This window comes from Haliotis rufescens, unplaced genomic scaffold (genome assembly GCF_023055435.1).
Source record: "Haliotis rufescens isolate VD_foot unplaced genomic scaffold, xgHalRufe1.0.p SCAF_8, whole genome shotgun sequence".
Taxonomy (NCBI): domain Eukaryota; kingdom Metazoa; phylum Mollusca; class Gastropoda; order Lepetellida; family Haliotidae; genus Haliotis; species Haliotis rufescens.
The window spans coordinates 18,788,030-18,801,453 of record NW_025964372.1 but is presented as its reverse complement, the minus strand read 5'-3'; the positions used below and the strand labels follow the sequence as shown (position 1 = coordinate 18,801,453).

The 13,424-nt window shown below is 48.0% G+C and overlaps 1 protein-coding gene across 1 annotated transcript; it reads right to left on the bottom strand.

Annotated features, from left to right (window-relative positions):
• Positions 1 to 6,221: 6,221 nt before the first annotated feature.
• On the bottom strand, positions 6,222 to 12,949 carry LOC124142471 (glutamine synthetase-like). Its single transcript, XM_048389729.1, has 7 exons — positions 12,938 to 12,949; positions 11,173 to 11,341; positions 10,180 to 10,341; positions 9,864 to 10,010; positions 9,127 to 9,254; positions 8,670 to 8,869; positions 6,222 to 7,116 (listed from the first exon to the last, which is right to left on the bottom strand). The coding sequence occupies exons 1-7, from the start codon at positions 12,947 to 12,949 to the stop codon at positions 6,828 to 6,830; spliced, it is 1,107 nt and encodes a 368-aa protein (XP_048245686.1). The 3' UTR covers positions 6,222 to 6,827.
• Positions 12,950 to 13,424: the final 475 nt, after the last annotated feature.

Below are 13,424 nucleotides of genomic sequence, written 5' to 3'. Positions count from 1 at the left end.
TCGGGTTGGCGGGGATGGGTAGGTATCCAGTACCCCAAGTTTGTGAAATATGGGATCGGTATGGCGGGGATGGGTAGGTATCCTGTACCCCAAGTTTGTGAAATATGAGATCGGGTGGGCGGGGATGGGTAGGTATCCAGTACCCCAAGTTTGTGAGATATGGGATCGGGTGGGCAGGGATGGGTAGGCATCCAGTACCCCAAGTTTGTGAGATATGAGATCGGGTGGGCGGGGATGGATAGGTATCCAGTACGCCAAGTTTGTGAAATATGAGATCGGGTGGGCAGGGATGGGTAGGTATCCTGTACCCCAAGTTTGTGAAATATGAGATCGGGTGGGCGGGAATGGGTAGGTATCCAGTACCCCAAGTTTGTGAGATATGAGAACGGGTGGGCGGGGATGGGTAGGTATCCTGTACCCCAAGTTTGTGAAATATGAGATCGGGTGGGCGGGGATGGGTAGGTATCCAGTACCCCAAGTTTGTGAAATATGGGATCGGGTGGGCGGGGATGGGTAGGTATCCAGTACCCCAAGTTTGTGAGATATGAGAACGGGTGGGCAGGGATGGGTAGGTATCCAGTACCTAAAGTGTGTAAGATATGAGATCGGGTGGGCGGGGATGGGTAGGTATCCAGTACCCCAAGTTTGTGAAATATGGGATCGGGTGGGCGGGGATGGGAGGTATCCAGTACCCAAAGTTTGTGAGATATGAGATCGGGTGGGCGGGGATGGGTAGGTATCCAGTACCCCAAGTTTGTGAGATATGGGATCGGATGGGCGGGGATGGGTAGGTATCCAGTACCCCGAGTTTGTGAGATATGAGATCGGGTTGGCGGGGATGGGTAGGTATCCAGTACCCCAAGTTTGTGAAATATGGGATCGGTATGGCGGGGATGGGTAGGTATCCTGTACCCCAAGTTTGTGAAATATGAGATCGGGTGGGCGGGGATGGGTAGGTATCCAGTACCCCAAGTTTGTGAGATATGGGATCGGGTGGGCAGGGATGGGTAGGTATCCAGTACCCCAAGTTTGTGAGATATGAGATCGGGTGGGCGGGGATGGATAGGTATCCAGTACGCCAAGTTTGTGAAATATGAGATCGGGTGGGCAGGGATGGGTAGGTATCCTGTACCCCAAGTTTGTGAAATATGAGATCGGGTGGGCGGGAATGGGTAGGTATCCAGTACCCCAAGTTTGTGAAATATGGGATCGGGTGGGCGGGGATGGGTATGTATCCAGTACCCCAAGTTTGTGAGATATGAGAACGGGTGGGCGGGGATGGGTAGGTATCCAGTACCCAAAGTTTGTGAGATATGAGATCGGGTGGGCGGGGATGGGTAGGTATCCAGTACCCCAAGTTTGTGAGATATGGGATCGGATGGGCGGGGATGGGTAGGTATCCAGTACCCCGAGTTTGTGAGATATGAGATCGGGTTGGCGGGGATGGGTAGGTATCCAGTACCCCAAGTTTGTGAAATATGGGATCGGTATGGCGGGGATGGGTAGGTATCCTGTACCCCAAGTTTGTGAAATATGAGATCGGGTGGGCGGGGATGGGTAGGTATCCAGTACCCCAAGTTTGTGAGATATGGGATCGGGTGGGCAGGGATGGGTAGGCATCCAGTACCCAAAGTTTGTGAGATATGAGATCGGGTGGGCGGGGATGGATAGGTATCCAGTACGCCAAGTTTGTGAAATATGAGATCGGGTGGGCAGGGATGGGTAGGTATCCTGTACCCCAAGTTTGTGAAATATGAGATCGGGTGGGCGGGAATGGGTAGGTATCCAGTACCCCAAGTTTGTGAAATATAGGATCGGGTGGGCGGGGATGGGTATGTATCCAGTACCCCAAGTTTGTGAGATATGAGAACGGGTGGGCGGGGATGGGTAGGTATCCTGTACCCCAAGTTTGTGAAATATGAGATCGGGTGGGCGGGGATGGGTAGGTATCCAGTACCACAAGTTTGTGAAATATGGGATCGGGTGGGCGGGGATGGGTAGGTATCCAGTACCCCAAGTTTGTGAGATATGGGATCGGGTGGGCGGGGATGGGTAGGTATCCTGTACCCCAAGTTTGTGAGATATGGGATCGGGTGGGCGGGGATTGGGAGGCATCCAGTACCCAAAGTTTGTGAAATATGAGATCGGGTGGGCGGGGATGGGTAGGTATCCAGTACCTAAAGTGTGTGAGATATGAGATCGGGTGGGCGGGGATGGGTAGGTATCCAGTACCCAAAGTTTGTGAAATATGGGATCGGGTGGACGGGGGTGGGTAGGTATCCAGTACCCCAAGTTTGTGAGATATGGGATCGGGTGGGCGGGGATGGGTAGGTATCCTGTACCCCAAGTTTGTGAGATATGGGATCGGGTGGGCGGGGATTGGGAGGCATCCAGTACCCAAAGTTTGTGAAATATGAGATCGGGTGGGCGGGGATGGGTAGGTATCCAGTACCCCAAGTTTGTGAAATATAGGATCGGGTGGGCGGGGATGGGTAGGCATTAAGTACCCCAAGTTTGTGAAATATGAGATCGGGTGGGCGAGGATGGGTAGGTATCCTGTACCCCAAGTTTGTGAAATATGGGATCGGGTGGGCGGGGATGGGTAGGTATCCAGTACCCCAAGTTTGTGAAATATGGGATCGGGTGGGCGGGGATGGGTAGGTATCATGTACCCCAATTTGTGAAATATGAGATCGGGTGGGCGGGGATGGGTAGGTGTCCAGTACCCCAGGTTTGTTAAATATGGGATCGTGTGGGCTGGGATGGGTAGGCATCCAGTACCCTAAGTTTGTGAAATATGGGATCGGGTGGGCGGGGATGGGTAGGTATCCAGTACCCAAAGTTTGTGAGATATAAGATCGGTTGGGCGGGAATGGGTAGGTATCCAGTACCCCAAGATTGTGAGATATGGGATCGGGTGGGCGGGATGGGTAGGTATCCAGTACCCCAAGTTTGTGAAATATGGGATCGGGTGGGCGGGGATAGGTAGGTATCCTGTACCCAACTTTGTGAAATATGAGATCGGGTGGGCGGGGATTGGTAGGTGTCCAGTACCCCAGGTTTGTGAAATATGGGATCGTATGGGCTGGGATGGGTAGGTATCCAGTACCCCAAGTTTTCGAAATATGAGATCGGGTGGGCGGGGATGGGTAGGTATCCAGTACCCCGAGTTTGTGAGAAATGAGATCGGGTGGGCGGGGATGGGTAGGTATCCAGTACCCCAAGTTTGTGAGATATGAGATCGGGTGGGCGGGGATGGGTAGGTATCCAGTACCCAAAGTTTGTGAGATATGAGATCGGGTGGGCGGGGATGGGAGGTATCCAGTACCCAAAGTTTGTGAGATATGAGATCGGGTGGGCGGGGATGGGTAGGTATCCAGTACCCCAAGTTTGTGAGATATGGGATCGGATGGGCGGGGATGGGTAGGTATCCAGTACCCCGAGTTTGTGAGATATGAGATCGGGTTGGCGGGGATGGGTAGGTATCCAGTACCCCAAGTTTGTGAAATATGGGATCGGTATGGCGGGGATGGGTAGGTATCCTGTACCCCAAGTTTGTGAAATATGAGATCGGGTGGGCGGGGATGGGTAGGTATCCAGTACCCCAAGTTTGTGAGATATGGGATCGGGTGGGCAGGGATGAGTAGGCATCCAGTACCCCAAGTTTGTGAGATATGAGATCGGGTGGGCGGGGATGGATAGGTATCCAGTACCCCAAGTTTGTGAAATATGAGATCGGGTGGGCAGGGATGGGTAGGTATCCTGTACCCCAAGTTTGTGAAATATGAGATCGGGTGGGCGGGAATGGGTAGGTATCCAGTACCCCAAGTTTGTGAAATATGGGATCGGGTGGGCGGGGATGGGTATGTATCCAGTACCCCAAGTTTGTGAGATATGAGAACGGGTGGGCGGGGATGGGTAGGTATCCTGTACCCCAAGTTTGTGAAATATGAGGTCGGGTGGGCGGGGATGGGTAGGTATCCAGTACCCCAAGTTTGTGAAATATGGGATCGGGTGGGCGGGGATGGGTAGGTATCCAGTACCCCAAGTTTGTGAGATATGAGAACGGGTGGGCTGGGATGGGTAGGTATCCAGTACCTAAAGTGTGTGAGATATGAGATCGGGTGGGCGGGGATGGGTAGGTATCCAGTACCCCAAGTTTGTGAAATATGGGATCGGGTGGACGGGGTAGGGTAGGTATCCAGTACCCCAAGTTTGTGAAATATGAGATCGGGTGGGCGGGGATGGGTAGGTATCCAGTGACCCAAGTTTGTGAAATATGGGATCGGGTGGACGGGGGTGGGTAGGTATCCAGTACCCCAAGTTTGTGAGATATGGGATCGGGTGGGCGGGGATGGGTAGGTATCCTGTACCCCAAGTTTGTGAGATATGGGATCGGGTGGGCGGGGATTGGGAGGCATCCAGTACCCAAAGTTTGTGAAATATGAGATCGGGTGGGCGGGGATGGGTAGGTATCCAGTACCCCAAGTTTGTGAAATATAGGATCGGGTGGGCGGGGATGGGTAGGCATTAAGTACCCCAAGTTTGTGAAATATGGGATCGGGTGGGCGGGGGTGGGTAGGTATCCAGTACCCCGAATTTGTGAGATATGGGATCGGGTGGGCGGGGATGGGTAGGAATCCTGTACCAAAGTTTGTGAGATATGAGATCGGGTGGGCGGGGATGGGTAGGTATCCAGTACCCCAAGTTTGTGAAATATGAGATCGGGTGGGCGGGGATGGGTAGGTATCCTGTACCCCAAGTTTGTGAAATATGAAAATGGGTTGGAAGGGGGATGGGTAGGCATCCTCTTTTGGAGGTGGAAAGGTAGCCAGGTACCCAGTAAGTCGATACATTTGGTTCAGTCATATAGGGACCCATGAAGATCCGGCGTAGAATAGGTCTTCAGCAACCCAGACTTGATTATTTACAAACCGCCGTCGTATAGCTGGAATATTACTGAGTGTGGCGTTAAGCAACAAACAAACAGCCAAAAAACAAAAAGTCATCTAGGGGTCGTCTTTGAACGTTCTTTGATCCAAGCTTTTTATGTGTCTGAACTTATGGATAGGTCAGAGAGATTTCCGCAGTTCCATCCTACTGGGTAAAATGGGGAAACCTGAAAACTCGTGGTTAGTGTATTCAATAGTTTTATCATATTTTTTTATCCTTTACAATTACGCAGGTTGTGTCCATTGCGTATACATACTGCAGTAGAGGAGATAACAAGTGATAACAAGTGATAACAAGTGACGATGTTGAAGGAACGAGTTTAATATTCGAGAGCTTCAGAGGTGAGATGAGGTGAGGTGAGGTGAAATGGGGTTTAACTTCGCGTCCAAGATTATTGCACTTACATAGCGACGTTCATGCACGTGTGTGTGTGTGTGGCTGCTTGTACTAGTCCGGACTGATGCCGATTTATAGTGCTAGCCCACTGAGATACCATGCCGCAGTTTAACACGAATACCCCACTCAGATACAGTATACTGACTCCGAGCCGGCCAGTCCTTGTTTTAGCCCCTTAATGCCGAGTGCCAGACAGAGTAACAAGTACCATCTTTTAACGTCTTTTGATATGACGCGAACGGGAGATCGAAGCACCGAACTTTGGCTCTTTCGACAGACGCCCAATCCACTAGACCACGTGGGCAGTGGCAACACTAGGAGGCCCGGATACAGCACAATATAGTGTTGGTGGTCAGAGGTGGCGACAGTGTATCGGGTAGTCAGTTACTGCCACTTGGTTGCCAGGCATTAGAACATAGGGACAGAAATATATTGGTCAGAAATGGAAGGTGGTTGTATGTTTCGGTGGCCAATAACCAGAACCCACTTTCAATCTGAAGAAAGAGGAATGTTCCCGCAAGAAGTGAACTGACTTCGTTAATTACGCCTTCGTGGAACAATAGCCGTGTGTGTGCGAGTGCGTAGCGTGCGTGTTTTTTTATTCTTCTCGCCCAGACTAATGACGGTTAAAAAGTGCTAACCAACTCAGATACCATGGCGCAGTTTAATATGGATACCACTCTGACACATAAGCCGACTCCGAGCCGACCAGTTTATCCCTATAATACCGAGCACAAGGCAGGGAAACAACAAGTACCAACTTTTAACGTCCTTTGGTAGGACGCGGCCGTGGATCGAACCCCGACCTTGGACAGACGCTATCCACTACACCACGGAGGCGGTCGACAGACAAGTAGAAAGAACGAAACGTATAACATATATACATTTATTAGACAACATTAATGTTTTCGAACAAAACGTTGTACAATACACAGTTTAAAAGACACGTACTACCGACTTGTCTCCCGTGTCACTGCTTGACCAAGCCACTACCTGCATGTTTTAGATCAAATCTCTAGTCAGTCTAAAACAATGCAAGTATTTATTGAACTATATACAAAAAAATATATTATTGTCTCAAAATCTGATTATCTGCAAATGTTAGTAATCTTACTGCAGATTCTTTTGAGTTAATACAAAAATATGTTTTATAAATCCAAAGCATTGTACGTTTCAAAGCTGCCTTTCGACAAGCCAGGAATGTTCTGAAAAGAGTCTTTCAAATTTTGATACTTTTTAAAAAAAAATTAAAGATGCGAATGCACCTAGTTCTACAAAAATATCACAGTCGCCACATAAGATAAGGTCATTGGTTGAGGGAACGATGTAGATTCCATCTGCCCGAACGGCTTTGGGGTTGTGAATCAGACTGACATGTCCACATGAGAACTGCAGTGATGTGGGATTGTTAATGAAGAAATAATGTCTACCAGTGCGCCGTCACGAGTTGAGATTTCCGCCCAAAATATCCTCTCATCTCATTCATTGAGTATTGTTGTTCTCACTATAACCTCAGTGACGGAGTAGGGATCACAGTTGGAGGATGGGCGTCTGTCTTCCAGGTAGCCCTCTCCATCCTCCGCCACCTGGCGGGGAATACGGATACTAGCTCCGCGGTTGGCGACACCGGCCGAGAAGTCGTGGATGGATGAAGTCTCGTGGTGTCCCGTGAGACGTCTCTCGTTGTCCTTGCCTTCACGAGGGTCGTAGGCTTTGATATGCCGTACATGATGCTTGGAGAGCTTCTCAATGGCTTCTTCAATAACCCTGTGAAGAGACGACACCAGTTACTAACGAGGTACTAAAACATTGCAATTACGTGCGACAATCGTTCGTGCCTGAGTGAGTATGGTTTTACGCCGCTTTTGGCAATATTCCAGCAATATCACGGCGGGGAACACAAGAAACACAGAGTAGCTAGTTGGGAATCGAACCCGGGTTTTCGGCAGGACGAGCGAACACCTTAACCACTAGGATACCCAACCGCCCGTGCGTGACTTAAATATTATTGCAAAACATGTGTCATGTAAATGCACGAAATTTTTTAAATTTGTGATTTCAACCTACATGGCCACATACGAAACCCAATATATTATGTTTTAACGGAAATCCACTGCAATATCGTCAAAAGGGATGGCGTCTACTAATGCCAACAGTGTTAAACAGATGTATGCACGAGTTCTCAATTACTTCTTTATACCTGGAAATAAAGTGGTATCGTCTTGCTCGGTCGATATTTATCACGTATTAGACACCGGTCATTTATTATAGGTGGGTCAGAGGCAATCGGAAGGTCAAAAAAAAAATATGACGAGGGGAGTGTCATAAATATAATACACATATTTGCAGGGGGCCATGAAAAATTGATATCTTATACTAAAACAAAGAGCTTTTGCATTTTGTCTTTTAGGGGCGGGACATATAAAAAATGTACAAGGACATGGAGTGGTCATCCGAAAATATGACAAGCATTAGGGGAGCGTCATTATTTTCAGTACATCAGTTCTAGTGCAACACCATCCTCTGATCAACCCACCCCTGTAATCAATGGGGGTGGTCGGGTAGCCTAGTGGTTAAAGCGTTCGCTCGTCATGCCGAAGACCCGGGTTCGATTCCCAACATGGGTACAATGTGTGAATGCCATTTCAAACGTCTCACATCAAAAGTCTGCCTTATAAACCGAAATAAACGAAAAGAAACATACACCCAGGTCTGTTAACAGGCATATTGTAAAACAGTATCCATCGCGGGGTAAACGACATGTGGAGGCTGACATCCATGTCAAAGCGAAAAAGTATCTGATTACATCTTTGACGTCATACCAGGGACACCTAACCCAACCATGGTGAGTCTCTCTGTCACGTGACAATATGCTAGAGTAGTCTGTAACGGGTGGGTGTCAAGGGCCACTGTTGATGTCATGGATACATATCACATGTCAATGAAATGTCCTAAAAGGCCCAAGATACCACGATGATAAGGAACCATCTCATTGACAACACCACAGCTGTTTTTTTCGCATAGCATTGGATTTTCTGATTTTTTAAAGAAAATTATGATTTTTTTTTCTATTTCGCAAAGGCCTGATGATTTTTTAATATATTTTTCAAATTTTCTTCAAGATCAAAGTGAAGTCTACAATGACACTGAATAATTCTTGATTCTTTTTGGCGAAAATGAGGTTTTAAGTTGCCGATTAAATAAACCATTATTACACTAAAAACTCCATCCATAAACAAGTTCGTTTCAATGTACATTCATTCATATCCAAAAGATCTCTTTTCGAAAATATTATCAGACGTTTAAAATGGATTACATACTTGAGACCGCCTTTGTTTCTCATGGCCAGGGTGCTGTAGTTGGTGTGAGCGCCGGCGCCGTTCCAATCGCCCTCCATTGGTTTGGGGTCAAGGGTCACAACGACTCCGAACTCTTCCGCGACTCTGTGTAGAAGGTACCTGGCCACCCAGAGGTGATCTCCCATGGATATACCCACACAGGGCCCCACTTGGAACTCCCACTGGAAGGTGAAGCAGGAAGGTTGGACAGGATGATAAACAGGATAACCTCAAATGGGCCGCATGGCAATACTTGCTGACGGAGACACATGATAAGATAGGAATTCAGGGTAAAACCTTAAGATCGGACAACCTTAACGGTGCTCCTTTAGTCTCTGAATATCAGGTGGAGGCATTTGTTTCTCCGAAAATACAGGAATCATTAGTTGAATCATGAGGGCAAATGGGGTGGGTCGAGATGTGTTTCATATTTACTGACCTGTCCAGGCATAACTTCCGCGTTACAACCAGCAATCTTAACTCCCGCATACAGACACGCCCTGTAGTGAGCCTCGACCACGTCACGGCCGTACACCTTGTTGGCTCCGACACCGCAGTAGTAGGGACCTGGAGACAAGAGGTTACAATGTACACCAGAACTGTTCTGTATGTCATAATTGCCGGACAATTAGTCATTAATAGGCCCATGTCTGCGAACTGTAGTTAGTTTGTGAATGTTATTTTATTCAGCTAGTCAGCTATATTCAGCTATATTCCTGCTATGTCAAGACAACCCCTTCTCTGTTCTCCCTACGGGCAACAAGCAGAGGGTACTGGGGACCTGTTCTCCCATGTGGAAACAAGGACAGAGTACTGGTGGCCTGTTCTCACTAGTAGGGACATAAGCTTAGGGCACTGGGGACCTGTTCTGGCCCAAACTCCTCAACAGGCGCTCAATGTTGGTTGGTTGGTTGGTTTGTTGTTTCATGCCACACTCAGCAATATTCAAGCTATATGACAGCGGTCTGTAAATAATCGAGTCTGGACCAGACAATCGAGTGATTGACAACATGAGCATGGATCCAATTGGGATGGATGACATGCATCAACCAAGTCTGAAGCATGACCACCCGATCTCGTTAGTCGCCTCCTACGACAAGCATAGTCGCCTTTTACGGCAAGCATGGGTTGCTGAAGACCTATTCTACCCGGGATCTTCACGGGCCAGTGACCTACCTTGGGGGCCCGGGAACCCGTTCTTGGGCCAGCCAAATGGGTGGCCGTCATAGTCCAGCAGTGTGTACTCCTGCTCAATTCCGAACCAGGGGAAATCCTCCCGCGCCTTCTCCATCGCCTGGTCACAGGTCATGCGTCGGTTGGTTTCTGAAACAGGCCGGTGAAAATTGCATCTTAACACCAGAAAACAAACATGTTTTTGTACCACAACAGAAATGTTAAATTACGTATTTACGTCATCCATACACACTAAAGTATCGGTGATGGTGACGGTATATCTTAATGGCGAATTGGACCACAAAGTCCGTCCCGTTACCTGCTGGCTTTTTGTTGTATTTGTAGACTTCACACAGCACCAGTTTGTTCTTGCCTCGACGGAAGGGGTCTTTGAACAACGCCACCGGCGTCAGGTACATGTCAGAGTTGGACCCCTCAGCTTGGTACGTGCTGGATCCATCGAAGTTCCACTCGGGGCAATCTGAAGTAGATCATAAGTATTGCCATTACTTACCATAGCGTAATGGGTGGTGTGTGTGTGGGGGGGGTGGGGGGTGGGGGGTGGGGGGGGGGGGGGGGGGGTGGGGGTGGGGGGGGGGGGGGGGTGGAGGGGCAGACAACTACAACATTTATCAGGGTTATTGGACTAACGTTTCGTCTCTGATATGTAACTCTTTTAATCCTTGAATCGTCTGTTAACATATTTAAATGAAGAAATACAGACTTGCCAAAGTATGGTGGAGTTCCTGTTGTTTGAATGTCTGTGTGCCAGATTACAGCGCTATTTGGAGACATATAATCGTATTCCAGCACGTTTGGAGGGGCGAGTGGGTTAAATGAGTCTGATTTTACACTGCTTTCATCAATATCTCATCAATATCTAAGCAGTATCTGGACATTATCTCAGCAATATCCCCCCTATATGTCCACTGCATATAGTGTGTCTGGGCGTACAACTTGAAGAGGGGCTCCTCTAGGATTTGGTGCCCACATCCGGTCCACGTGTTGGCGGGATTAGTAACTTGTGTCAAACTGACAAACTGTTTGCAATTAGTTGAGTCTGGACCAGACAATCCAGTGACTGACATCCTGAGCAATTCATCGATCTACGCAATTGAGATATACATGGATCAACCAAGTCAGCAAGCCTGACCACCCGTCCGTTGATCGTTGATCGACCAATTCTAACACGGATGTTCACGGCTCGGGTTTTTGATGATTTGAATCTGATGGGACTGTCAGTTGGCCGGCGTCTACTCCCCCTCGACCCGCTTGTCTGTGTGAGACACTCATCATAAGAATAACCCCTTACCTTTGGGAGATTTAGGGTCGAAGTCGAGCGTCCTGCACTTGGACCGAATGCCCTCCCCTGTGCCGTCAATCCACAAGTATTCTGCCATGACCCGGTCATCCGGTTGGTCAAGATTCAGAAATTTGTCAAGGGTTTGCTTGTCCGTCACAGTGGACGTCATCTTGGATAGCTGGAACAATAGACAACCTTTGATATAGACTGTTTTGAGCTATGCTTGTCCATTTAACAGGTCACCACACTAAATTTAGCTGTGAACTTTGATATAGGATTGAGTAGATATGTTCACGCCTGGATCAGACGATTCAGTGATTGACAGCATGAGCATCGATCTACGTAATTGGGACACGATGACAAGCATCAACCAAGTCAGCCAGGCCGACCACCCGATCCCGTTAGTCGCCTCTTATGGCCAGCATGGATTGCTAAAGCCATATTCTAGCCCGGATCTTTAAGTAGTATTCGGGAATCAGGGGTGGGCAACGAGACCCAGAGTGAAAAATGGATGGTAATCGGGATTTATGAGAGGAGGGTGTTGGCACGGTCACACCTAGATATCATTCATAATGTCTGAGACCGCCTCCGTGGTCTAGTGGTAGAGTGTCCGCCCGCCCGCTTGTTCGATCCCCGGCCGCGTCATAGCAAAAAGACGTAATAAAATGGTACTTGTTGTTACCTTGCCTGGGGCTGAAACAAGGACTGCATTGTCGACTCGGAGTCAGCATAATGTGTCTGGGTGGGGTATTCATGTTAAACTGTCGCATGGTATCTCAGTGAGCTAGCACTATATATCGGCATCAGTCCGGACTAGTACAAGTAGCCACACAAACACATGCACGTCGCTATATAAGTGCAATAATCTTGGACGCGACGTTAAACCCCATTTCACCTCACCTCATAATGTCAGATCTGAACATTCATTTTGACATTTTTAATTTGATATATTATACACAGTAATCTTGACCATTCTTAATTTAGTTTATCACGGCCTAATGGAAGTCTGGTGTGTGGAATTGGTGCATCATCTTCGGCACATATATACTGTTGCAGCGCGACCTCGCATCTCGGTCACACAATGTTGACCCCGTGGCAACCTTTAACTCAATACACAAACCGCACCACGCGGCAGCCTCGCCGAACTAACACACATCTACTATCCTTATTCAGGGCACGCACAGACAACCGGTGGACAGATTTGCTACCGCGAGCCCCTAACTAGCGTATATAATACCTCATCGTGGTCTACAACGGAAATCCATCTGTCAGAACACGATCAGCTGGTGTGCTTCGCGACCTTCACCTTGTGGAATCAATACCCCTTTGTGCAGATAGTGTGGTATAATTCTGCATGGACAGCATACATTAGAAAGGGCCATTCACAATACAATACGTCTGCAATATATGCACGGGCTGCACGAGAGCTCCTCGTGTATGTACAATGGGTTATATAACATGGGTTTGATAACCTAGTTTGTCATCTCACGAAGCAGCAGTGGCCGATATAGATAGGGTTAATTTATTATCCTGGGGTCGTGCGCGATAACATCAGGTGTATATAAGTGGTGAATTCGAACAAAACACGATGAGGACTATGTTTGAGTCCACTACTTCTGCAAACAATGACAGCATTAATTTAATGTATTTCTTTTGGGTTCACATAATCTTAAGTTGAGTTTCACAGAAACAGATTCGTCTAGGAGTTAAGGCCGCTGACACAGTAATATTTTATGAGATGACACTCATCAGCCGGTCGAACAACAACACTCACCCCTTCGCTCATCCTGCACCAAACATTCCACAGATAAATGTTTTGTTTGCAAATATGAAAGTGTACGATTTTTCATAAAACAGAAATTCTTGATAACCCCTACTGTTTCTCCGCCATCTGGGTCAGGCGATGCGAAATAAGGGATCAGTTAAGTCGCGTTCAAGATTATTGCACCCACATTGCTGGCCCACTGAGATACCATGCCACAGTTTAACATGAATACCCCACTCAAACACAGTACACTGACTCCGAGCCGACCAGTCCTTGTTCTAGCCCCTTAATGCCGAGCGCCAGACAGGGTAACAACAAGTACCATCTTTTAACGTCTTTTGGTGTGACGCGGCAATGGATCGAAACCCGACCTTTTGCTCTCAGGGCGGACGCTCTACCATTAGACCACGGAGGCTCTCACTTACATAACATACCTGTCTGTATGTTAATGATGCCACGCGACCTAACAGAGGCGAACTAAGTTAATTATACTTGA

Bases quoted from the DNA above. Each gene is read 5' to 3' on its own strand.
- LOC124142471 (XM_048389729.1), bottom strand. The intron at 10,342-11,172 runs GTAAGGGGTTAT...GATCTACTTCAG, and splicing joins CGACCCTAAATCTCCCAAAG to ATTGCCCCGAGTGGAACTTC. The intron at 7,117-8,669 runs GTATGTAATCCA...GTCTCTTCACAG, and splicing joins AGAAACAAAGGCGGTCTCAA to GGTTATTGAAGAAGCCATTG.